The 26575-nt window shown below is 45.4% G+C and overlaps 1 protein-coding gene across 10 annotated transcripts in view; it reads left to right on the top strand.

Annotated features, from left to right (window-relative positions):
• The window catches only part of Tenm2 (teneurin transmembrane protein 2), a 1398763-nt gene that overhangs the window by 1322261 nt on the left and 49927 nt on the right, over positions 1 to 26575 (top strand). For all 10 annotated transcript variants that reach the window (XM_045152018.1, XM_004661036.2, XM_012949310.2 and 7 more), the window contains 6 exons: positions 693 to 812; positions 5920 to 6181; positions 7006 to 7273; positions 12825 to 12968; positions 13474 to 13723; positions 24365 to 24385. In XM_045152018.1, the coding sequence (XP_045007953.1) occupies positions 693 to 812; positions 5920 to 6181; positions 7006 to 7273; positions 12825 to 12968; positions 13474 to 13723; positions 24365 to 24385 (1065 nt within the window). The remainder of the gene's footprint in view (positions 1 to 692; positions 813 to 5919; positions 6182 to 7005; positions 7274 to 12824; positions 12969 to 13473; positions 13724 to 24364; positions 24386 to 26575) is intronic.

Below are 26575 nucleotides of genomic sequence, written 5' to 3' on the forward strand. Positions count from 1 at the left end.
TAATCCAGAATCCAAAATATTTCCACCAGAGGAAAACTATCTCCAGTGTTCTGTTTTCCTCAGGCTCTTATGGATGATAAGACATTCTGTTCTTGGAAGGCAAAGTAGAGAGAGAGGATGAGTGTGTGTGTGTGTGTGTGTGTGTCTCATAACAAACTGGGCACTGCCATGTACCCTCCTGACATCTCAGCCTCCAGCAGGAGAGGAGCATGGCCTGGCTCCAAAACCAAATTAGGAAATGAGTGGCCAGATGGGGAAGCTCTCGCCTGAGCATAATACTCTCTGTGCCAGGCCAACACACACAAGTGAGTGATGAGTGCCAGCCTGAAGCTTGGGCCAAACCAGTGCCAAATGACATCAAGCAATGGGCCAAGGCCAAGGCTAAGGGAATGTGCCCTGCAGACCCTGAAGACCTTACTGCTCAGCCCAATGATGAGCGATGCTACCCAGGAATTTCACCCCAGGATGACAGTCAGTGTTCTTGTGCTTAAGTAAAGCACCGAGACTCTTCACTGCCCACACCTCTCTGAGAGATACAATTACATGCAGCCGAGCAGCTAATGTTAAAGGTCTTCTCCTGGTCTGGGGACCAGACAACGGTCATAGGATGCGCCAGTGGCAGGAAAGAACAATCAACAACCTGCTTCTCTGTTTCTCTGCATCTCACATACCTTTGTTTCTTTCCCTCTCAGCCTGGTTTCTCTCATCCGAGGTCAAGTAGTAACTACAGATGGCACTCCCCTGGTCGGCGTGAATGTGTCTTTTGTCAAGTACCCAAAATATGGCTACACCATCACCCGCCAGGATGGCACGTAAGTAGCTTTGTGGGGCCTATACCTACTCAGGATCAAGTGTGCATGCCAAGGGAATTTGGCTTAGAACCACGTGGCTCCTATTACAAACAGGAATGGCCACCTGCCAAGACCTCTAGGGAGGATTCCCCCAAAGATGTGTCATGCTTGATAGTATGGTGTTCCAACTAGAAAACAAACAGAAAGGCCAGTGAGTCCAGGGCGGCTGCCGGCTATCACCCTTCTGTTTTCATGTCAGGTAAATGCTATTTTGCATGTGCTAGGGATGGGGGTGGGTTCTAGAAAGAGAAAGGTAACTGCTATTTTAAAATCAAAGGCAGTTCAGGGTGATGAGAACCCACACAATGGTGGATCCCCCTCACGGCTTTCATCTGTGGCTTGAGGAGCTGTGATGTGTTTGCTGCAGTTTTAAGGGGTGGGCTGTAATCAGAGAAGTGTAATTAAGTACATTTAGCAGTCACCCTGCTGTGTGGAGGAGGAGACCTTCCCCCATTATCTTCTGATTGGAAATGTGTACCCTGCAGCCCCCACCAAGATGAAAGCGTTGCCACTTCCTTAATCCATTGGACATAGAGTTAAAAGTTAAAGCAAAAAGAAGGCAAAAAAAAAAAAAAAAAAGAAAGACATCTATAGAAAGGGAAGAATGCTCACTCTGGACGACACACACATATACTTATGCACACACATAGACACCCATGCACACACTAACACATTCTCTTATACACGTACTCATGCATACACATGCACACACATACACATGTGTGCACACACTAACACATTCACTTCCAAAGGAAGAAATGGACCATCACTGTAAACTTGATAGTTTTTTTTTTTTTCTACGAAACCAACTCTACAAATCATGAATGTGTCATGAAGGAAGAACTATGATTCTTGCCTTCCTCCATGAAGAGTCTAGCCTCATTTTCCATATCCTGATGAAACATTGCAGACAGTTGCAAACATCCCAATCCCACAGTAGCCTACTCTCGGGCCCTACACTGAAACCTGAGGAAGGGACCTGATGATGCCTGCCAAGACTGTGACTCACCATCCTGATTCATGTGTGAAATGCACCCAATTTACCAAACAAAGGGCCCTCAACAGCACACTGTCTCAGCTTGCATTTCAAGAGAGTGTTGTAGTGCTTAGCTTAAGCCTGGGAAAAGATCAAAATTCAAATCACAGTTTCTACTGCATGTATATTATTTTTGTGCCACTGGAAAGTTGAAAATTCTAAGTCAAACCATCATGAGAAATCATCTTCATTAAATGTCCCACTAATCTTATTCTTTCTATCTATCTATCTATCTAACCATCTCTCAAAATAAATTTTAAAAAGAGTACTGCAGATATGGATTAGTGGTTAAGGTGCTTGCCTGCAAAGCCCAAGAACTTATGTTCGAATCTCCAGGTGCCACAGAACCAATGTGCAATGATGCAAGCACGCAATGTCACATATGCTCCACAAGAGGGCACACGCAACTGGAGTTCGTTCGCAGCAGTTAAAGGCCTTAGCATGCCCATTCGTGCACGCGCTTGCTTGCTCATGCTCTCTCTCTCTCGCTCACACTCTCGCTCGCTCTCTCTCTCTCTCTTTCTCTCTCTGTCCGTCCTCCCTTCCTCCCTCCTTCCTTGTCTCTCTCTGTCTAAATATAAACTTTAAAAAAAAGTCCCACTCAGCCTGGAAAAATGGCTTAACAGTTAAGGTGTTTTCCTACAAAGCCAAAGGATTCCAGTTCAATTCTCCAGGACCCACATAAGCCAAATGCACAAGGGGGCGCATGCATCTGCAGTTCGTTTGCAGTGACTGGAGGCCCTGGTGTGCCCATTCTCTCTCTCTCCCTCCCCCTCCCTCCCTCCCTCCCTCCCTCTCTCTCTCTCTCGCTCTCTCTTGCTCTCGCTCCCATAAATAAAATATTTTGGGGGGGGGAGGAGGGTATTACCATGGGATATTTTTTATAATCATGGAAAATGTTAATAAAAATTGAGAAAAAAATATTTTTTTAAATGTCCCACTCATACACTCTGTGACCAAATCTAATTTCTTTGAAAACCCTGGGATTGCAAAGGTGGCCCTGTGCAGAGAGCCTTTGGCACTTGTTCACTCTTTGAAGCCAGTGTTCCTGGGTTTGGTTGGTCATTTGACTGATAGATTTGTTTTTGAGATCATCTCACTGTGTAGCTCAGGCTAGCCTCAAATTTGTGACAGTTCTTCTGCCTTTAGAGTGTTGGGATTACAGCATGAGTCACAGCACCAGACTTGAAGGTAGCGTTCTCCTTTTGTCTTTGAGGGTGGGCTGGCTGATTAGATGGTTAGTATCTGGCAACACTGAAGATTGAACCTAGGGCCTCACATGTCCTAGGCGGGCACTCGACCACTGAGCTATTTCTCCAGCTCCCTGGAGTTGGTTTTTTATTTTGTTTTGTTTTTGTTTGTGAAGCAAGGTTGTACTATGTATTCCTGACTGGCCTAAAACTCACTTGGTAGGCCAGGCTGGCCTTGAACTTATGGCGCTCTTCCTGCCTCTGCCTCCCTAATGCTGAGATTGCAAGTATGCACAACCACACTCCAGAAATCTAGAAAGTCCTATAAGACAGCACACAAAGACACTGATGAGTCTTTGCTCCCTGTCTGGCCCTTCCTTCTGCACTCCCTCCCTCTCAGGTATTTCTTCATTAATTATGGTCCAAATCCACCCTCCAGATCGTCTCTCTAATCTCCGGGATCCAAACTCTAGCAAAGCCAGGAAAGTCACAAGAAGCATCTGGGGATGCCCCCTGAGAAGCCCGTGTCCTATTCAAGAGTTCAGTGTGGGCCGCACACCTTCATGCTGATTCTCTCATGACATCTAGGAAGAATTTATTTCGACACTTTTCAGAGGCAGGATCTCACTAGGAGGCCAGGCTGTCCTATAACTTGCTAGAACTTGTCCTAGAACAGCCCCAGCTTCCCAAGCGCTAGCATTGCAGGCATGCTTAGAGACATCTGACCCTGTTAAGTGTCTAATGCAAATCTATCCCCAGCAGTATGTACACCCAATGAATATGTAAACCAGCTAATTAACTACTGTGTAAACTGATGCTCTCTGCATACTCTGATACTTACCTTAATATTTATACACTCCTGGACTGGAGAGGTGGCTCAGTGGCTTGCTTGCAAAACCTGACAGCCTGGGTTCAATTCCCCAGTACCCACATAGAGCCAGATGCACAAAGCAGTGCATGAGTCTAGAGTTTGTTTGCAGTGGCTAGAAACCCTGCTGTGCCCATCACCCCCTTGCAAATAAATAAATAAATAAATATACTTAAAAAAAAAATAGCCGAGCGTAGTGGCGCACGCCTTTAATCTCAGCACTCAGGAGACAGAGATAGGAGGATCCCCATGAGTTCGAGGCCACCCTGAGACTCCATAGTGAATTCCAAGTCAGCCTAGGCTAAAGACCCTACTTCAAAAATAAATAAATTAATTAATTAATTACTTAATTAAAAATATTTATGTGCTCCTTGTATCTATTTTAAAAAAACAAAACACCAAATCTGGGGTGGCTCAGTGGATGAAGGACTTGCTATACAACTCTGAGGACCTGAGTTCTGATCCCAGACCCCACATAAACAACAGAAGCTGCAGCAGGGTTTCTATAATCCCAGCACACCTACTGTGAGAAGGGGAGCAGAAGAGAATTTCCTCGAAGTTAAAGAACAGCACAGTGAATGAGAGATCCTGCCTCAAATAAGGTAGAAGGGGAGGGCAGACCCAAAAGTCCTTTCACCTTCACACGTGTGTCATAGCGTGCACATAGCTTACATGAACATGCATGTACACACACACACACACAAAGTATAGATAACTAAATATTTTAGTAAACACCAAGCCTGTAACCAAAGGAGGATGAGACCTGCGGTCTGTAGATTGGCACTCAGTTTATTTATGAGTGTTTACAACAAAGAGGTTCTGAAGTGAGCACAATGGAAACACAGCTGAGATTCTAGTGAGCCGGGTGTGGTGGCGCACACCTTTAATCCCAGCACTCAGGAGGTAGAGGTAGGAGGGTCGCCGTGAGTTCAAGGCCACCCTGAGACAACATAGTGAATTCCAGGTCAGCCTAGGCTAGAGTGAGACCCTACCTGGAAAAAAAAAAAATGGGCCACTTTTCTCCACCAATATCCACTTTTTCTATTTTATTTATTTATTTTTTTATGTTAGAGAGAGTAAAAGAGAGACAGAGAGAGAGGAGAGAGAATTGGCACACCCGGGGCCTCAGCCACTGCAATCAAACTCCAGACGCTTGCACCACCTAGTGGGCATATGCGACCTTGCTCTTGCCTCACCTTTGTGCAACTGGCTTATGTGGGATCTGGAGAGTCCAACATGGGTCCTTAGGCTTGGCAAGCAAGCACCATAACTGCTAGGCCATCTCTCCAGCCCAACCTCTGCTCCTTCTGTTAACAAAGGAGAGGCTGCCTTTGCTTTATTTTATAGGCATTTCTCTTCTGTCTGGGCTTGAGGTACACACAGGAATATGGTTTAAGAACCACTGGCTAGGGTTTCCAGAAACAGTTGGGCTGGGTCAGAAGCATGCAATGGTGAGCCCCGCCTGGGTTGCCCCGTGATAACCACACTATTTGCAGAGCGTTTCTCTCAGCCTAGTGCTTTCCTCCAGGATCAAGGGCCCTTTTCTGTTGAGGGCCAGTTAGTGAACAGCTCAAGCTGTACTGGCTCTGTTGTTTCTGTTGCCACAACTCAAATGAGCAGAGCCGTGTGCCAATGCAACATCATTGTCAAAACAGGTGGTGGGCTGGCTCTAGCCCGGTCGACTCCCCCTTGCCCTGTGCGCATCAGCACGTTTCATTCTCTTGGTGACACTGTGTGGGTCAGCATCAGTGTTACCGTTTAGTCGGTGAAGAAATAAATGCGAGCTCAGAGAAGACTAGGGACTTACCTAGAGCTGCACAACTGATAAGTGGGAGCCTAAGCCAGCTTCCTGCGAAGCGACCCCGCCTCTCGGAAACCCTCCTGTCCTGCCGCCCTTTGGCAGGGATGCCTGAGCGCCTGGCCTCGTCTGCAGGTGAGTTCACCTCTCTCAATGACCCCCTTGTCCCCCTCCAGGTTTGATCTGATTGCCAATGGGGGCGCTGCCTTGACCCTGCACTTTGAACGAGCCCCATTCATGAGCCAGGAGCGCACCGTGTGGCTGCCCTGGAATAGCTTCTACGCCATGGACACCCTGGTGATGAAGACCGAGGAGAACTCCATCCCCAGCTGTGACCTCAGTGGCTTTGTCCGGCCCGATCCTATCATCATCTCCTCCCCTCTGTCCACCTTCTTCAGCGCTGCCCCTGGGCAGAACCCAATTGTGCCCGAGACCCAGGTAGGAAGGGCAGGGTTGTGCAGGGGGAGGCGGGGTGCTCTCAGAACTTCCGAAGCCAAACTTAACAGCCAACTTTCTCCCCTCACATCTGTCTCCCAGTGTGTGCCAGAAACAAATATTAATGGGGAGAGACAAAAAAGTAGAAGAACTGTAGGATTTATAGTCACAGTTGGTTCAAGTTTGAATCCCTCCTGGAAATGCGGGGTAGCTGCAGATAGTCATTCAAGATGTTGGCAGTCACTGGAGCTGTTAACAAAATAAAAACAATATACATATGTGCAACCCACCTGTAAATTGCTTTTTATTCCTGTTAGTCATAAAGATACATGATAAGAGGCGCTCTAATGATCTACATCAGTGTTACAACAGAGGGCATATTACATTACTGTATCCCTGTTGTTTTATGCCAATTGTCAGTGGAAGTTGCAGGTTCATATAATTATAGCCTCTCGTGGCCTCCTTGCATGCAGCTAGCAATAAAGCCTGCTGTTCTTATTTACATCTTTTGCCAATAGTGTGGTTTTAAAAAATGCAAAAAAGAAAAAAAAGAGAGAGACTCAACAGTGACCAAGAGTAATTATTAATCCAAAAATCACAACCTCAGTCCCTTTGCTCCGTAGTGTACGATGAAGTTTGGATTGGTTTTCCTCCTCTCTCTCTCTCTCTCTCTCTCTCTCTCTGTGTGTGTGTGTGTGTGTGTGTGTGCGCGCGCTATGGGAAATAGTTCATGCACCCTCATAGGGTGTGATGCCTCAGCGCTGGGTTGCAAACAGCTTGCCTGCGGGACTGTGTTTGATGTGGATCTACCATGCGTTCCCCTGCAGGTTCTTCATGAAGAAATTGAGCTCCCAGGCTCCAACGTGAAGCTCCGCTACCTGAGCTCCAGAACTGCAGGGTACAAGTCACTGCTGAAGATCACCATGACCCAGTCCACAGTGCCCTTGAACCTCATAAGGGTTCACCTGATGGTTGCTGTAGAGGGCCATCTCTTCCAGAAGTCATTCCAGGCTTCTCCCAACCTGGCTTACACATTCATCTGGGACAAGACAGATGCTTATGGCCAAAGGGTATATGGGCTCTCTGATGCTGTTGGTATGTACCAAGTTTGAACCACTTACCAACCCATGACCTTGGTTTTGGTAACTTAACCACTATGAGCTCAGTTCCTGAACATTCTAAGCACTGTTCTATTAAACAGAGGCAGAGATCAATAAGACAGACAGGATTGCTCTTCCATGAGCTTACTTTCTAGTGGAGGACCCAGATGATCTGACAAGGAAAATGCAAAGCCAAGACAAGTGTTAATAAGAATATAAGCCAGGTGTGGTGGCTCACATCTTCAATCCCAGGGGAGGCTGAAATGGTAGCATAGCCATGAGTTCTAAGCCAGCCTGCAGTTACAGAATGAGTTCCAGGTCAGCCCGGATGAGAGAGGCTGCCTCAAAAAAAAAAAAAAAAAAAAAGAGGAGGGTGGCTGAAAAGATGGCTTGGTGGTTAAAGTACTTGTCTGCAAAGCAAAAGGACCTAGGTTTGATTCCACAGGATCCACATAAGACAGATGCACAAGGTGGCACATGTGTCTGGAGTTTGTTTGCAGTGGCTGGAGGCCCTGGCACATGCCCATGCTCTCTCTCTCTCTAAACAAATAAAAATATTTGTTAAAATAAAAAAAGGAAGGGGTCGCCGGGTGTGGTGGCACATGCCTTTAATCCCAGCACTCGGGAGGCAGAGGTAGGAGGATCACCATGAGTTTGTGGCCACCCTGAGACTCCATAGTGAATTCCAGGTCAGCCTGGGCTAGAGTGACACCCTACCTCAGAAAACCAAAAAAAAGAAAGGAAGAAAAGAAAGAAAGATGATAGAAAGGCCAGGCATGGTGGCATATGCCTTTAATCCCAGCAGAGGTAGGAGTAGCAGTGAATTCACGGCCACCCTGAGACTACACAGTGAACTCCAGATCAGCCTGAGCTAGAGTGAGACCCTACCTCAAACCCTGCCCCCAAAAGAAAGATAGGTAGAAAGATGATAGATAGATAGATAGATAGATAGATAGATAGATAGATAGATAGATAACTTGGGCTGGAGAGATGGCTTAGTAGTTAAAGGTACTTGGTTGCAAAGCCTGACAGCCCAGGTTCAATTCCCCAGCATCTACATAAAGCTACATCTACAAAGTGGTGCATGTGTCTAGAGCTTGTTCACAGTGGCAAAAGGCCCTGTGTAGCCATTAATATCCTATCTATCTATTGTGCACACATGTGCATGCACACACACACTTTCTCTGCTTATAAATGAAAATATCCTAACAAAATAAAGATAAGTGATACATGCTGAGGAGGAGGGGGCAACAGTCAACAGTGGATGGGCACTCAGGGCTCAGGGGAGGCCCCTTGGGGTCCACAGTAGAGTAACAGTTATGTGTAGACTTGAATGATAAGGAAGAACCATGTGGAAATCAGAAAAGAATCGTACTCCCAGCCAAGAGAAGAGTGAGGTGTGTGTGGGAGACAGTGGCTAGAATGTGGCCAAGGACGAGGATGTTCGAGGTCAAGTTGGATGGACAACAGGGCCGCACTGGCTCATGTTCCGGAGAGAGCGTTCGCAGGTGTGCAGGTGTGCTGCATGGACCTCAAGCATCAGAGACGAGGCTCTGAGCAGCTCTGGGAGACAGGCTGTGCGTTTCCTGGCTTTGTCTTTGGTGGGGGCGGGGAGGGGGAGCACTCACTTTCAGAGAAAGGTCCTCTGGTTACCAGAGTGTGAGGTGTGGGTTAGTCTCTGTCTGGCAGTGGGAAGCAGAAGATGGCTCAGCAGTTAAGACACTAGCTTGCAAAGCCTAAAGACCTCCATTCATTTCCCCAGTACCTATGTAAAGCCAGGTTCACAAAGTGGCATATACATCTGGAGTTCATGTGCAGTGGCTAGAGGCCCTGGCATGCCCATTCTCTCTGTCTCTTCCTCTCTCTCTTCCTCCCTCCCTCCCGCTTTCTCTTTCTCTCTCAAATAAATAAATAAATAATATGAGAAAAATAATATTAAAAAAAGAAATCCAGCATTCTGTATTCTCTCTGCCGGTAGACTTATGACTCTTAAGAACTATGCGTAAACCAACCACAGTAAGAAACCACCAAACTCAGTAAAGGTCGCTGTGATTGGTAGCTGGTGCTTATCAGGCATTCCTTTTATGCAGACAGCATTGTACTAGATCCTTGGTCTTGAGTAGTCAGACGCTCAGTGACCCAAACAGACATTATAAGACCCCCATAGTACAGCTGGAGTAGAAGGGGAGAGGCAAGTAAGTTGTCTAAATTGTAACATGCAAGGCTATGCCTCAGTAATCAACCTTACCCATCAGTGAAGTTAGTAATTCAAAGTGGCAGAGTTTATTGGAGTCCCTAATGTGTGGCCCAGGAAAATTCCCCTTCCTCTGATGTGGCCCAGAGAAGCCAAAAGGATAGACACCCCCGAATCCTAGTCTTATGCAAAACACTGTTTAATCAAAACAATATTATATCTGGCTTTATTCTATGTTGGAACAATAGCCCACACCACAAAGTAGATGATCCACTCCACGTGCCGTAGCTCCTGTCATGTCAGCTCCTAATGATCCCTGTCCTTCCATACCGTCCCTCTCCCCTGCCTTCCATATTTTCCTATAGTTCCAGGAATCACATAATTTCATCTGGAATATATCAGGGTGTATATCTAAAAAGAGACGCTGAGCCAGACATAGTGGCGTATGCCTATAATCCCAGCACTTGGGAGGCAGAGGTAGGAGGATTGTCATTAGTTCAAGGCCACCCTGAGACTACATAGTGAATGAATTCCAAGTCAGCCTGAGCTAGATAGAGCGAGACCCTACCTTGGAAAAAACAACAAAAAAAAGAGGGTCTGAGAAGATGGCTCAACAGTTAATGACACCTGCTTGCAAAGCCTTCTGACCCTGGTTTGATCCCCCTGTACCTACCTAAAGTCAGATGCTCAAAGTAACAAGTGTTTGAAGTTCGTTTGCAGTGGAAAAATTCCCTGTTACACCCACTCATTTCTCATCCTCTGTCTCTCTCTCACACATATACGTGTGCATATATACATGACTTTTAAATAAAAGCACTTTGAAACCATGGCATCATTATCATAAAATTATCATAAAACTGTAATGTTTTACTATCATCAGATAATAGCTTGTTCTTGTTCAGTATTTGAGTTGATGGCCAGGCATGGTAATGACATACCTGTAACCCTAGCTTGGAAGTCTGAGACAGGAAGATTGTGAATTTGAAACCCGACTAAACTGCATGGGGAAACTCTGTCTTAAGAGGGGGAATAAAAGGAATTTTTTTTCATCATCTCCTGAATAGAATATTAATACCTTAAGTGTTTGAAATAATATCCACCTCTTACAATTGGGTAGTTTCTCTTACCTTTTCTTTTTGTTTTGACGAGGTAGGGTCTCACACTAGCCTGGGCTGACCTGGAATTCACTTTGTAGTCCCAGGCTGGCCTCAAACTCACAGCAATCCTCCTATGTCTACCTCCCAAGTACAGGGATTAAAGGCATACGTCACTATACCTGGCGCTTCCTTTTTTTAATTTTTAAGAAATAATTTAATCTTGCTTTCCCAGTTTCCCACTTTTAACCCTATTTAATTGTTGAAGAAATTGGACTTTTTTCTGTAGTATCCCATTTGGTGTGCTTATATGCACACAATCATGTAGCGGTGACTATTAAACTCATACCTCCTATAAATCCATGGTTAGAACTTGAGTCTTTCAAAGGCTTAGGTTTGGTTTTTGTTTTGGGTGGGACAGCCTGACAGTGGGTGTAGTGTTCCTTCCTCCAAGAGATGCCTGGGGGCGGGGGGTCTGAGCATCATGATTTTGACAGCCATGGATACTCAGTGCCTAGGTCACCAGGGATGGCAGAATGATATTTTAATTCTGTCATTACGCCTTCATCCATTGGCTGAAATAATTTTATATGGAGACAACTTCTCATTAACTACTTGGTTATTTGAGCTGTGGCTCAAATAAGAAGGAGAGGACAAACGCTTGGTTCTTTCCCTTTATTTACTGGTTTTCAATATAATTAGTTAGTTCATCCTCCACGGATGGCAAATTAATGGTTCTTTGAAAAGACCATTGTGAACTCATGAACTGAAATGTATCAAGTATGTTTCAATACATTGAAGTTATTATCTATTCATAGTCGCAAGGTCCTGTCTTTGGTCATTATGAGTCTCTCTAAGCTGACTCTCATATGCTTTGACATGACCCTCATTGATGGTGACTTTCCTTCCTTGCTGTCTCACATCTTTAAGTGGCCTGATCTCATCTTGTTAATACCTCGCCCCTGCCATTTCTTCAAATGAGAAATAATACATCAAGACCATGAGCTAGGCACCTGCAGCTCTCTCACTACTGGATTAGCCACTTGCTTCTTGGCATTTTTCAGAGGACAAGCTAGGAGATACATTGGGAGATGTGTATGGTTTTATTTGTTGTTGTCTTAAGATAAAAATGTGCCCTTCATACATATTGACACTTCCATATCTCCGTTTTTTTTTTAACTGTGGAGAATCCCCAAAGGTGACACACATAGTTAAGAGCTTAATGTAGTAAAAGCAGCAGTGAGAACAGTGCCTCATATTTCTAGATCAGCGATCCAATTAAAGATGTATGACATTCTCTGTGTTTGGTCTCTTCTCTCTCACACAGCTCTTAGAAATTGAGACTTTGCCTGCCTCGTTTTACATGTGGGAAAGGATGTAAGGCACAAGGCTCGAGCAAAATTGAGATCGATGACCATCCCTCCCTTTCACTCCCATTTGTACATGTGAAAAATGAGAGATTTTTTAAAAACAACGTTTACACCCATTGAATTTCACTATAACCAGCAGGATACACTCCCCTGGGTGCCTGCCTCTCCTGGGACTTTCTGGAACTGTGAGGATATGTATAGGTATCTCTTGGTATCCAAAGAGGATTATTAGGTCATCTGTCCCAGGACGTGGGTCCTGGGGAATCAAGCCTTGACCCCGGTTCGAGGCTCGGTTCCCCAGGTCCCACATTAGCCAGATGCACAAGGGGGGCGCACGCATCTGGAGTTCGTTTGCAGAGGCTGGAAGCCCTGGCGTGCCCATTCTCTCTCTCTCCCTCTATCTGTCTTTCTCTCTGTGTCTGTCGCTCTCAAATAAATAAATAATTAATTTTTTTAAAAAAGCCAAAAAATATACATGTTTAGTCCATGCATAGTTGGTTGAATCCCCATGTACGGGTGCTAAAGACAGCAAATACCAAGGACTGTCACCTGTACTAGCCCCAGAATCGCCTTATTAAGAAGTCACCAAGCTTCTAAAGACCTTTCTCCTAATGAGTGAAGAATAAATCATATTAAGGCATAGCAAACGTGCTCTGTGAACAGCGGGGCTGATAGAGACGCCCCCTCTCCATCCTCCCGTCCACGTCACAGGGAGCCCAGAGCCGATCCTACCTCGGGAGCAGAGTTTTGGAAACAGCCTGAACCACTGTGAGCACTCTCTTACTCTCTGTGTGGTAAACAGTAGGAGTAACCATAGGTAGGTTCTTACTCTCTACGTAGTAAATTCAGTCTTGCCTCCTGCTCTGCCCCGCCCGCTCTGTCTCACAGTGTCTGTCGGCTTTGAATACGAGACCTGCCCCAGCCTCATTCTGTGGGAGAAAAGGACGGCCCTGCTTCAGGGATTCGAGCTGGACCCGTCCAACCTCGGCGGCTGGTCCCTGGACAAGCACCACATCCTCAACGTTAAGAGCGGTACGTGAGGAGCCCGAGACGCGCTTCTGGGTCTGGCCCTTGCCTGGCGTATGTGAGGCGCCGGGTTCCACCCCTGGCACTGCAGAACCTTAGTGAGTGAACTGATTAATGCACTTGTCCTCTCCAGCCCTGACATTTAAGTGGGAGGTCTTCACTTCCCTCAGCCACGTCCTCCCTCCAAGGTCCGTGGGTTCCCCCGTCTGCTCGCTTTAAACGGCGGTCGTGCTGGACTCGCCTGTCTAGTGCATCAGCCTTACCGAACCTCGCCACTCACCTTCAGTTAGCCCTCCAGATGGTACCTTACTCGGGCCACAGCTTACAGGGGTGGCTTTTCCGCTGCTGCTCTCAGCACCATGAAGAAATGGAAAAGCAGTCCTAAAAGGACCGGTTTCCTAATTTTTTTTTTCTCCTCTCATTATCACTTCCAACCCCTCAGTAGCCCAGTCCAAGCTTCCTCCCCAGGGCCTTGTGTAACCATCCCCCCCCCCCCACTCCTCTCCTCCAGGAATACTGCACAAAGGCACGGGCGAGAACCAGTTTCTGACCCAGCAGCCTGCCATCATCACCAGCGTCATGGGCAACGGCCGCCGCAGGAGCATCTCCTGTCCCAGCTGCAACGGCCTCGCTGAGGGCAACAAGCTGCTGGCGCCCGTCGCACTGGCCGTGGGGATCGATGGGAGCCTCTTTGTTGGTGACTTCAACTACATCCGGCGCATCTTCCCCTCTCGAAATGTCACCAGCATCTTGGAGTTACGGTAATTGGCCACGCGGGCAAACTTCTGGTCCCTAGCGTCCTGCCGCTCCCAAATTGGGGTAGATGGAAGATGGCTGAATTTAGTGTTCGCAGAGAGCATAGAGTCCATGTGAGCAAAAAGCTAGGTCCAGAATCAACTAGAGTTTGGGGGAAAATGTTTTGTGCATGTATAAAACACCATTCACATATTTGCAGTTGTCAGTGACTCATTTGCAAACAAGGGTGACATCTTTCTGTTCCCAAGCTAGAAAAGGATTAAGCATCATGTTTTTTAAAACTCTATGGAAGCTGTCAGTGCACATCAAAGTGTGAGGACCACTGACAGTCACTTACTAATTTGCAAGGTTTCACTGAGAACCTCCATGTGGGCCTTGCTGTAACTCCTATGGATCTCTGCACACTCACTAGGATCTAATACAACATACTTTTTATTTATTTAATCATTTATTTATTTATTTGAGAGAGGGGGGGGAGAATGGGTACACCAGGGCCTTAGCCACTGCAAACAAACTCCAGATGTGTACAGCCCCTTGTGCATCTGGCTAACATGGGTGCTTGGGAATTGAACCTGGGTCCATTGGCTTTGCAGGAAAACACCTTAACCATTGAGGCACCCCTCCAGCCCACGATATACTTTTAAAAAATATGTTTATGTATTTTCAAGAAGAGAGATACAGACAGAGAAAGAGAGAGAGAGACAGAGAAAGGAGTATGGGCACACCAGGGCCTCCAGCCACTGCAAATGAACTCCAGATAACGTGTGCCACTTTGTGCGTCTGGCTTACATGGGTACTGCGGAATTGAACCCAGGTTGTTAGCCTCTGGAGCCAAGTGCCTTAACCACTGAGCAATCTCTCCAGTACAGCTTTAATCAGGTCTTACTAGGGAATTTCTTACCACCCTGAGAGAGTCCCTCCTGGATATTGCTTGCTACTGTGTTGGGAAAATATTGACTCCTCAGTGCTCTTGGAAATGGTCTCCCATGGAAAGTCTTGATTCCACACCCCTACTCAGAAAAGGAAGAAAGAAGGTCTGTAGATAAGGGGAGAAATTATTTCAGAAATATCTGAATTTGGTGAATGTATGCCATGTTGCAGGGACTTTCTGGCTAGGAGAAATCCCCCCCCCACCCCTGCCACCCATTGTTATATTTGTGGTCTCCAACCACGTGGACAAATAAGAAAGTAATCTCAAGTAGCACAGGATACTTTGAGGAAAAATCCAACAGAGTAAGTAAGACACAGGAACTAGGTGGGTAGCAAAAGTAAGACGTGAGATCCTCATAGAAGCCTCTCGTATTGGGTGAATTTGAGCTGGGCCCTGAGTAATAGGGTCAGCCATGGGATAAACAGGGAAAAGCATTTCAGGCATAGAGAAGTTGTATAAAAGCCCTACTACTGGGGCTGGAGAGGATGCTCAGTGGTTAGGACATTTGCCTGCTAAGCCTGATGACCAGAGTTCAATTCCCCAGTACCCACGTAAAGCCAGACACCCAGTGGTGCATGCATCTGGAGTTCCTTTGCAGTGACTGAAGGCACTGGCGCACTCATTCTCCCTTTCTCTCTTTCTCTCTTTTCTATCTCTGTGCATGTAAATAAATGAATAATTTTTAAGAATATTTAGCTAGGGGCTGGAGAGATGGCTTAGCAGCTAAGTGCTTGCTTGTGAAGCCTAAGTATCCCAGTTTGAGACTGGATTCCTCAGGGCCCACGTAAACCAGATGCACAAGGTGGCACATGAATCTGGGATTTGTTTGCAGTGCCTGAAGGCCCTGATGCACCCATTCTCTATCTCTCTGTCTCCCGTTCGTGCTCTCTCTCTCTCTCTCTCTCTCTCTCTCTCTCTATCACTCTCAAATAAATTTTTTAAAAAACCAATTAGCTGAAACCAGGCATGGTGGCGCATGTCTTTAATCCCAGTACTCGGGAGGCAGAGGTAGGAGGATTGCCATGAGTTCAAGGCCACCCTGAGACAAATTTCAGGTCAGCTACAATGACCCTACCTCAAAAAACCAAACATATATATATGTATATATCTCCAAGTGTAATGGCACATTCCTTTGATCCCAGCACTCTGGAGGCAGAGGTAGGAAGATCACCATGAGTTCAAGGCCAGCCTGAGACTACATTGTGAATTTGTGAATGTGTCAACCTGGGCTACAGCAGACCCTACCTCAAAAAAAAAAAAGTAAAAACCCTATTACTGGGCTGGAGAAATGACTTACTGGTTAGGGCACTTGCCTGCAAAGCCTAAGGACCCAGGTTCAATTCCCTATTACCCATATAAGCCAGATGTACAATGTGGCACATATTTCTGGAGTTTGCAGTGGCTAGATGTCCTGGCATGCCCATTTTCTCTCTCATCTACCTCTCTCCTTCTCCCCCCCCCCATATAAATAAATAATTCTCTTAAAAGCCCTGTTACTAACCAGTCACCTGCTTATGGAAGGGATCCATGCAAGTCTAGTATAGCTGTAAGCTCAAGAAAGCAGCCTCAAAGGGAAGCAGAGAGCCAGGGGAAAACACCAGTACTTGAAAACTTTCTGACAAGTATCTACTTGTCTGTGTACAAGGGTAACTTCCTCCCTGTTGCAATGGGAAGCCACTAGAGTTTGAAGTAGAGTTGGTAGAATTGATATGATTTGATTACCAATTTTTAAAGCTGGTTCTGGCTAGCTTGTGCAGAATGGAGAATTCAGAATGAGGTGCCTGGAGGTAGGGAGGGGCTGGAGCAATGCTCCAGGATTTGAGTGATGGTAATTTGGACTAGAATGGCAGTGGAAGAGATGAGGACATGCTTCAATGGACACCTATATTCTAGTTGAACCTGATGGGTCCAGGAGTAAAGAATTAAGACAGGCAAAGAGAAGAGAGGAGACCCTAAGATGTGGGCCTGAGCCACTGGGTGGATGTTTCTGGTGTCACTGGTGACATAACCTCTGCTACCATGTAAGAGACGGAGAGTCACAAACCATACTTGCATCTCAGTGTCAATTACTCTTAACCAAAGTATCTGAGAGAATACCCTTATGTTTGTTTGTTATGTTTATTTAGCTCATAATTGCAGAACTTTAAGCCTAGTTTGGCAGGGTGGGTGTAACAGAGCTGCTCACATTGTGGCAGACAGAAAGCAAGGCAATCCAGGCGTGGTGGTGCATGCCTTTAATCCAGCACTCAGCAGGCAGAGGTAGGAAGATCCCCATAAACCTGGGAATACAGAGTGAGTTCCAGGTCAGCCTGGGCTAGAGTGAGACACTGCTTTGGGGAAAGAAATAAAGAAGGAAGGAAGGGAAGGAGGGAGGTAGGGAGGGAGGGAGGGAGGAGGGAAGGAAGGAAGGAAAAGAAAGAGAGAGAGAGAGAGAGAAAGAAGGAGGGGGAGGGAGGGAGGGAGGCAGAGGGAAGAAGGGAAGGAAGAGAGAGAAACAAGGAAAAAATAGCAGAGCAGAGTCATAACAGGAAGGGCTAGGGCAATAAACAGCCCCAAGGACATGACCCAGTGACCTACTTCCTCCAACCAAAGTCTTCTGTAGTCTCTTATGTTTTAATCCATCAATAGATTAAACTGCTCATGAGGTCAGCACCCTCCTATCTAATCCTCTCTAGAAACACCCTCACAGACACACAGAGACTTCCCAGGCAGTTCTCAAGCCAACCAACTTGGCCATCAGTGTCCTGAAGGCCCTGCTAGGAAAGACATCAGGGACGGGGCCACCAGCAGCTGTTGCTGACTGTTCTTGGGCATCGACTGTGCCAGGCCCTGGGAGGGTGAAAAGGCAAGAGGAAACAACAGCTCCACCCTAAAAGCACTGGAGCCTTTTTAGTCCAGAGGGTGTGAGCCGAGTGTGACAGCAAGTCACACATGTGTTGGCCTCTGAGAGGACAGGGGCTATGAAACCCTGGCTCAAGGACTACCCCGTTGAGGCTGAAAGCGAGCACATGGAGAAGTGAGTGTGGCTCAAGCTGAGAAGAACCCCTGAAATCAGTGCAGATGCCACGGGGTGCCGGGAGAGGCTGCTGTATCTAAAAGACGAGCCAGGCGTGATGGCACACATCTTTGATCCCAGCACTCCAGGGACAGAGAGAAAAGGATCACTGTGAGTTTGAGGCCAGCCTGAGACTACATAGTGAACTCCAGGTCAGCCTGGGCTAGAGTGAGACCCTACCTGGAAAAATAAATTAAATAAAATAAAAAGAAGAAGAGCAAGAAGGAGGCATAGTGGAAGGGCTGGCTCATCCTGCAGCAAACTGACAGCAAGCCTCCTTCCCTAGACCTTCCACGGGAGTCATCTTCCCAGGATCTTGTGTGACCCAGGAAACCCATCTTCCCGGGCCAGCTTTAGGCAATGGAGAGCCATGGGAGGAGGTTAGAGCAGGGAGGATGGGTTGTATTGTGCTCTTTCATGGAGAGTTATTCTGCCATCTTTGATCCTTCCCATTTGGCTCTTTCTCCTTCATCAGGGGTCTGCCCGCTCAAGAACAAATTAAAGCTGGGTATGTTTAGTGGCTCAAGCCTTTAGTCCCAGCACTTGAGAAGCTGAAGTAGGAAGATTAACATGAGTTGGAGGCTACCCTGGCCTACGATATTAGTTCTAAGTCAGCCTGGACTATAGTGAGACCCTGCCTCAAAAAAAAAAAAAAAAAAAAAAAGTGAAAGTCAAATTTGCGTTGACCTCCATATTCAGTCCACCTTGCTGTGTCTTCCTGTCCATCTGTAACCCTGAACTGAAGGTACCCTCTTCCCTGAACCCCGATCACTGGGAAGAAATAATCAATAACCCTCACCTTCCTCTGGGAAATGTAACATTCCGGTTTCCCATTAGAGTTGTCACAAGTACAATTACTGTCTTGTTCACGTTATCTCTCTGTGGAGCTTTAGGCCAGGGTGTGTGGACTTCTAGAGGATGGTATCGCGCTCTTCTCTGCCCCTTTGAGCCTAGAGCCGTGTCCAGCCCTAACCCAGCTACTCAAGCTAGGGTGCTTGAATTAAAAAACCAGTCTCATCCTTCTTGTTCGACTTGGCCTCTGAGTCCCCATCTCAAACTGCAGAGACGCCAGTGACTCAACTAAAGGTAACAGTAGCATACCCACATGGTAACATTGAGGATAGCTTCGGGGAGTATGGCTCCCAATTTTTCCCTTGGTAGCTGTGTGATTTCTTCTCCCCACCCCTCTTTTTCTTTAACTGCCTTTAGACTTGCTCTTGCTTTCATCAGCCAGGAACCCAGAGCCGATTAGAAGTTAAGCTTTCATAAGAACACGGGTTTGATTCTTCTTTTCTTCCCACTACATACTTGAAAACAAAGGGCTGTCAGTCCCCTCTCTTCAAAACAACCACCCGCAGAGGGCGGGAGGAGGGAGAACGAAACTTGTCTTGCTCGCGTCTTTTCTCCATGGTGGGTTGGCAGCTGAGTGATTTTGGAGTTGGCGCCCATCCCTACCTTGGTCACTCGCCCCAGAGCCCAGCCTCCGCATTGGCATGCTTTTTACATGTTGCCATTGTTCTCGCTACCCTTTCTCTCCTGCCTTTGCCCATCTAGAACATGCAGGGCACAGTTCCCCACACTCTGGTCACGTCTGCTGCCTAAAGAATCCTCCTCATAGGGGACACAGTTATCACCTCTTGCACTTTGATTTAACACATTTTTAGCACCCACTTCCCTGAAAAGCCTAATATCCCACCTTGAGGAGCCCCTTCTCTTACTTATGATTATCACCCTCTCCACGTGGTCCTTGGAAAACCTGGACCCTCTGGAGGAGAGTAAATTTGTCAGTCACTAACATCTTAGGGTGAGTTTCTCTCAAAGATAAATCCTCCTTCCTTCCCCAATTTGAGAGCATCTGAAGAATGCCCCACCGTGTGAGGCAGTTAAGTGAGAAAACAAGGGTCAGTATCTCTGTCCCTTTGCTAAAAATGGCCCCTCTTGCTGAACACAACAATATCATTTCTTCCTTAATGTATGAAACTGTTATTAATTTTCCAAGCAAAAATGGTGATACTGGTTGGGCGTGGTGGTTTACGCCTTTAATACCAGCATTCACGAGGCAGAGGTAGGAGGATTGCTGTGAGTTTGAGGCCACCCTGAGACTACATAGTGAATTCCAGACTAGACTGGAACCCTACCTCAAAAAAAAAAAAAAAAAAAACAAATGAGCCGGGCGTGGTGGTGCACGCCTTTAATCCCAGCACTCGGGAGGCAGAGGTAGGAGGATTGCCATGAGTTCAAGGCCACCCTGAGATGACAGAGTTAATTCCAAGTTAGCCTGGACCAGAGTGAGACCCTACCTCGAAAAACAAAAAAAAAAAAAATGATGATGAGGATACCAAGTATTCTTTTCTTCACTTCGCACTGGGAAAGGTGTTTAGGGAAGGGAATTCTCAAACCCAGGCATGTTAATGCTAGAGGAGGTGGAGATGTGGGATGCCGGGAAGCTAAGAAGAAAGGCAAAAGGACAGCTTCAATTGGAAATGAAAATCGCCAAGGACAAGCTTGGCCTGAGAGCTTGACAAGGACAGGTCCCACTTAGTATGAGTGTGAGTATTATGACCAGTTAGAGAAGGCTCAAGCTTCCCCAGCGTCACCTGTGAAGACAGGGATCAGGAAAGGATAGTCACAGTGACCGCCATGTCTCCATACAACAGTAAATGGATCTTGCCTCCTCTGTGCAAAGCCTTTTTACCAAGGACACATATAAATTTCATTGGGCTAGAGAAGCTACTACAATTTTTAAAATTCCCTCTAAGAAATTAAATTCATGATTATGAATAGAAAATGAAAAAGGCCAGGTGTGGTAGCACACTCTAATCCCAGCACCTGGGAGGCAGAAGTGGGAGGATTGCCATGAGTTCAAGGCTACCTTGAGACTCCATAGTGAGTTCCAGGTCAGCATAGGGTAGAGTGAGACCCTGCCTTAAACCACCACCACCACCACAAAAACAAAACAAAATAAAACAAAAAAGAGGTTTTAAGGACTGGAGAGATGGCTTAGCGGTTAAGCGCTTGCCTGTGAAGCTTAAGGACCCCGGTTGGAGGCTCGGTTCCCCAGGACCCACGTTAGCCAGATGTACAAGGGGGCGCATGCATCTGGAGTTTGTTTGCAGTGGCTGGATGCCCTGGTGCACCCATTCTCTCTTTTGCTGTCTGTCTGCCTCTTTCTCTCTGTCACTCTCAAATAAATAAATAAGAATGAACAAAATAATTTCAAAAAAAGAGGTTTTAACTTGCTTATAAAGCCTGCTGGTCCAGTTCAGCTCCCCATTACCCATGTAAAGCCACATGCACAAAGTGGTACATGAGTCTGGCATTCATTTGCAGCAGCAAGAGGACCTGGTGTGCCCATGCTCTTATTCTCAAATAAATAAATTAAAATATTCTACAAATAAAAATTATAGAAAATCTAAAATGAAAATGAATATTATTTAACATGGCAAGTTCTTTTAAAAGCCAATAGCAGGATGGAGAGATGGCTTAGCTAAGAAGCCTAAGGACCCATGTTCAACTCCCCAGATCCTACATAAGCCAGATGCACAAGGTAGCACATGCATCTGGAGTTTGATTGCAGTGGCTAGAGGCCCCAGCAAGCCAATTCTGTTTCTCTCTCTCTCTCCCTCCTTCTCTCTCTCTCTCTCTCTCTCTCTCTCTCTCTCTCTCTCTCTCTCATTAAAAAAAGAGAAGCCAACAGCTTAAACAAGCACCACATACTCTAGGTAAGCTAGTGTTTTGTATTAACTGATTCCTATTATCTTGCCAAGGTGCTTACTTTTCTATACCTTTCAGTTCCATACTCCTTTTTTATCTTTGGATTTTTGTTGTTGCTTTGTTTTGTCTTATTTTTGTTTTTGATTTTTTGAGATAGAACCAATATCCCAGAATGGCCTGTAACTAGCTGTGGAACTGAGGCTGGCCTTGGATTCCTGATCCCCTTCCTTCTACTTCCCAAGTGCCACCATGCCCAGTTCTGATTATCTTTGAATATGACAGTTATTTTGTGACTTTTGTTATCACAGAAAGAATAGAAATATTCAGTCCTTCCTCCCATATAACTGACCAAAAAATGTTTCATATCATGAATAAAGTAGGGATTTTCATGTTCACAACTGTGTGTTGATAATATGTAAGTTGTTAGGGTTATAAAATATGAGGAAACCTCTATCAAATTTCTTTTGCAGTATATCTGGCCATTTCAAGTTTCCTTACTGGGAATAAACTAATTCTCTTTGAATTGATGTTCATTTACCAGTTGCTCCTTGATGTCCTTATGGTCATTCAATATAAATTCAACATTTCAACAGTAGGTATCACATGAATCCACACATAGAACAGGAACATTCCTGAAGGCCTTTCTTAGTCCATAATGTCTAGCAATAACTTACATGCTAAAGGTATATACAAACCATCTATGTGCACCTCTAGATTTCTACCTGATATCCCTAGGGTTAGAACAGCAACAAAATCATGGCCATCCCAACTTCTCCCTACCCAAAGGATAAAAATAAAAAATACATCTTAGTCTTATATTCTTCATACCTCTGAACAGAGCATTTGGATATGGAGCTAGCCCAAGACAGGCATTGCCCAGTCCTAAAGAATGCAGCCTCATTCTATGCCCCCTGCACACAGAGACTTGCTTCCTTAGCCCTTACTCTCCCCAAAGCATCAATGATGATGAGTAAGTCATATCCCCTTCTCAAAGAAGCAAGGAAGATGAGCATGTGCATATAAATCACAAGACAGGGTGATGACAGCTCTCCCAGACGGGCTGAGAAGCCTGGAAGAGACCCTGAAGGCTTCACAGGAGAGTCAGTGAGACTCCACAGTGTGAACAGCTAATCTATCTCAATTCTTAAGTTAGAGATGCCACTCTGTCCTCGAAGAGTGTGCCTAAAGAGTCTGTTTTTGAAGCCATGCACACAAAGCTTATGCCTGTCTTTTGTAAGTAGGGCATCTATACTCATCAGCATAGATAGCTCAAGGATGCTATTGGACCCCCCCACACACACACATACATACACGTACATGGTTCTGAACTGGAATAGCAGTGACCTTCACCTGCATCCATATGATCATTCAGACGCAATGCCCTTGCATGCCTTGTTCCCCACCCCGCTGTTGTCTTTCCCCCAACATAGAGAGTATGTATAGTAATCAACTTAAAGCAGATGTTCTTGGGAAAGAAGTAGGTCAGGATTGAAGACCCAAATCCCATCCAGTCTTTTCACAAAATCTTGACTTTAAAAAAAATGGAATTGATATTGCAATAATTAAGAGCCAAATATGTCTACCAGTGGTGGCAGATAACATTTCACTTTCATTAAGCAATATAAAATAGACACGAGAATTCCCGGCTGCCACTCTGACACACCAGGCTTTGCAGAATGAATCTTAAATTGCGCTATGTCAGTCAGAGCTCTGGAGTTATCAGCATCATTTAATTAACTTTTTTTTTTTGCAAAAACTAACATGTTAGAATAAAATATAAAAATGTAATCCCTGTGCAAACCCATCACTAATGATGGCCCCTGGCAGAGGCCCGAACTGCACCCAAACAGGGATCAGGCAGGCATTCGATTCCCTTTATCCCTTCCCCAAGCTTCCTCCCTCGGCTGGAAGGAAAGAGGGTTTGGAGCTCCTTCCACCTTGACCTAGAATCCTTAGAAATGGGGATCTGTGTTCCTTACTCAAAGTGTCCCAAATGTTAAATTTTAGCCACTGTCCTGCTGGAATTGAAATATACTTTTTGTTCTTTAAAGAAAAAGCAACCAAACTTTTGTTGTTGTTGTTCTCCAAAACAAAATGATAACTGGAGTCTTTGGCTTTCGATTACAAAAGGATCTTACTGCCAGTGACTTGCATGAGTTGATGTGGTATTGGCTGTCACTATGAGGAAGAGTGCATTTTGGGGATCCAACTCGGTTAACAATGTGGGGAAGGAGCAGGGAGACGTGGGACAGAGGGAGGAAGTCGTATGGAATGTCACAGGGCATCAGACGGAACTGAAGTTGGTATGGGCAGAGACTTTTCCCTGGTACTGATTCTCCCCTCAGTGGGCCAGTGGCAAAATCAATGTCACAGGTATAACCTCACTCCTTCCACATTACAAATGAGTCCCAGAGCTCTTGACAGCTGAGCTTGATTTGACTTCAGAATCCTTCTACCACACACTCACAGGAGCCGTGACCAGTTAACAGGTGTTACCCCTCGAGATGCAACCAGTCTGCCATCCCTTCGTCAGCCAGAAGTCTTGTTTCACCTGTGTCCCCAGACGCCACCTTGCCCGTCAGAGGATCCAAGAATTCTTGTCTAGATTCCTCAGTGGCCAGGAGGGATCTGCACTCGGGGTTTCTACCCAAGTAATTGAGCCAGGAGCTGTCAGTGAGGAGGGAAAAAAAAGTAAAAGACTGCCTATTTTGGGTCCCCTTATAAAAAGGAAGGAAGGAAGGAAGGAAGGAAGGAAGGAAGGAAGGAAGGAAGGAAGGAAGGAAGGAAGGAAGGAAGGAAGGAGGAAAGAAAGAAAGAAAGAAAGAAAGAAAGAAAGAAAGAAAGAAAGAAAGAAAGAAAGAAAGAAAGAAAAAATGTTGTTTGCTTTATCATCAATTCCTCAGCTAACTGTTTGTTCTTTTTTCCTTCTGTTTTCTTTCTATAAAGAAATAAAGAGTTTAAACATAGGTAAGACAAAGAACTCTTTCCCATATAATTTGATATGGTTCGTTTGCTTCCTTGTGTTCGCATTTTTGTTTTGTGCTTCTTGTATAATGTTGTATATTTTTATGTACCAAATACAGTAACTTTTTATGTGCTAATTGTGTGTTGTGGATATGATAAGCTTTAGCAATTATGAAATGCAGTCAAAAAGCAACCAAAGAAGTTGACAGTAATTAGAATTTCCAGGAGATGTAAGTGCAAGATAATGAACCCTTAGTGAACTTCCGTCCCGGCTGCTTGGTGTGGCCCATAATTGGGCAAAACAGTAGAGGCAAACTTTAGGCTTTTGTAAATGCTGGACTGGGTTCACAAAAGCTTTAATGAACTGGAAACGGGTCAAAAACTCATTTTCAACTCATTAATGATTTTTCCCCTGGATATATAGTCATTTAAAACACACACACATACACACACATTATTAATTGCTAATTTACTGGTCAGAATGAATTCAACAGTCAGATGCATTGAGAATTTCCATTGAGTTAAATGACTGTTGAGCGCTATGAAAGGCATAGACAAAGTACTTTTTGTCTAAATAGCCTTTGTCCACTGATTCAAGGTTATTTAAAATCATGCTGAGACAATTCACATATAAAATTTATACACATATATGTGCATGTATGACTATATGTGTATATATATATGTATATATATGAATATGTATATATATATATCTCCATATCAGTGCAATATATATACATGTATGTGTATATATATTGTATATTGCACTGATATGGATGTAGCATTAGCATTCTGGTAGAAAAACAATCATTTATATTTGGAAGTGGCAGACTGCTTATCTCATTACTGAAAGAGATCCTTCCTTCATCCCATGAACCACCGAAAAGATTTCTTTATGACAGTAGGTTAAAATTAAACCAAGAGCAGCATCAAGTAGCTGGGGAACCATCACAATCAGTGGAGAGAGACTTGTGGGATGATATCAGATCCCTACCTATTCACCCCAGATTGACTAGGTGTAGGAATGCCAGGGGAGCTAAATGTTGAAGAAGAGTAGCCCGCCTTCACTGATCCTTACTATGGGCACCGACATGGAGCGTGGATATCCGTCCCACTGGTGCTGCTTCGCAAGAATCAAAGTCAGGGGAAGGGCAGGCCATGGGGGAGAACGGTCCCCCCACCCGCCCCCGAGTGACAGCTAACCCCACACGCCACCTGTCTGCTCCAGCGCAGACTTGGAACAGGCTCATCAAATCGAGCCCCAGAATGTCCAGAATTAATTACCGCACCCATACATGGGGCGCAGATGTGCAGAGCCTTGATCTTTCTGTGGCTCACGCCAGCTACCGTTTGTTCAGTAAGAGAGCTATAGCATCTAATTAAAAAAAAATAGCATGGAATTTTCCCTTTCGGCCCTAATTTGTTTTGCATATATGGATATTCTCTAATACCTTAGCCAAAAAGGGAAAAAAAAAAAGAAGAAGAAGAGAGTGGCAAAACAAAGAAAGAGGGAAGAGAAGGACAGAGAAGAAACCCAACTAGCCTATGTTTGCAAACTAGTTCTCCACGCTGCAGTTTAGAAAGACCTTGACTTCCAAGTCTATTATGTGACTTAATAACAACCCAAGGAGAGGCTGAAATTAAAAACGGCCTTGACTCACAAAATGTTCCTTAAAGTAGCTTCCCAGCTCTTCCTCCTCTCTCCCTGAAATCAGGGAAGAACCCAAATGATAAGGGTTTATAATTAGTAATTTACCAGCTAAGGTCTACATGACAAACTTCTGACATTATCATGCCCCTCGCCTCTCTCAGCTTTTCTCCTCCCCATCATCCCAAAATGCAATTGGAAAGTATCAGAACAAAGACCTGTGCTCGCTATAGGCCCTTGCTACGGGAAGCGGGTCCACCCCACTTGGCCACACAGCAAGAGATGCCGGGACTGAATAACATCATTGAAACCACCATGAGGGACAGATACCTCCAAGGAGAGCACTGTAGGTTTTGAGCCAGAATGACTATTTGTGACCTAATTTGATTTCTTCACTTCCCAAGTAAGGACACTAACACCTGCTATAGTCAAAAGAACGAGCTCCCTTTGAGTTTCCCGTGTCTTAATCCTGAGCCAGCTCTGCAAGTCTTGCTCCATTCTGACCAAGTTCTTGAAGGACAGTGAGAGGCATGGCAGAGGAAATA

This window comes from Jaculus jaculus, chromosome 6 (genome assembly GCF_020740685.1).
Source record: "Jaculus jaculus isolate mJacJac1 chromosome 6, mJacJac1.mat.Y.cur, whole genome shotgun sequence".
Lineage (NCBI taxonomy): Eukaryota > Metazoa > Chordata > Mammalia > Rodentia > Dipodidae > Jaculus > Jaculus jaculus.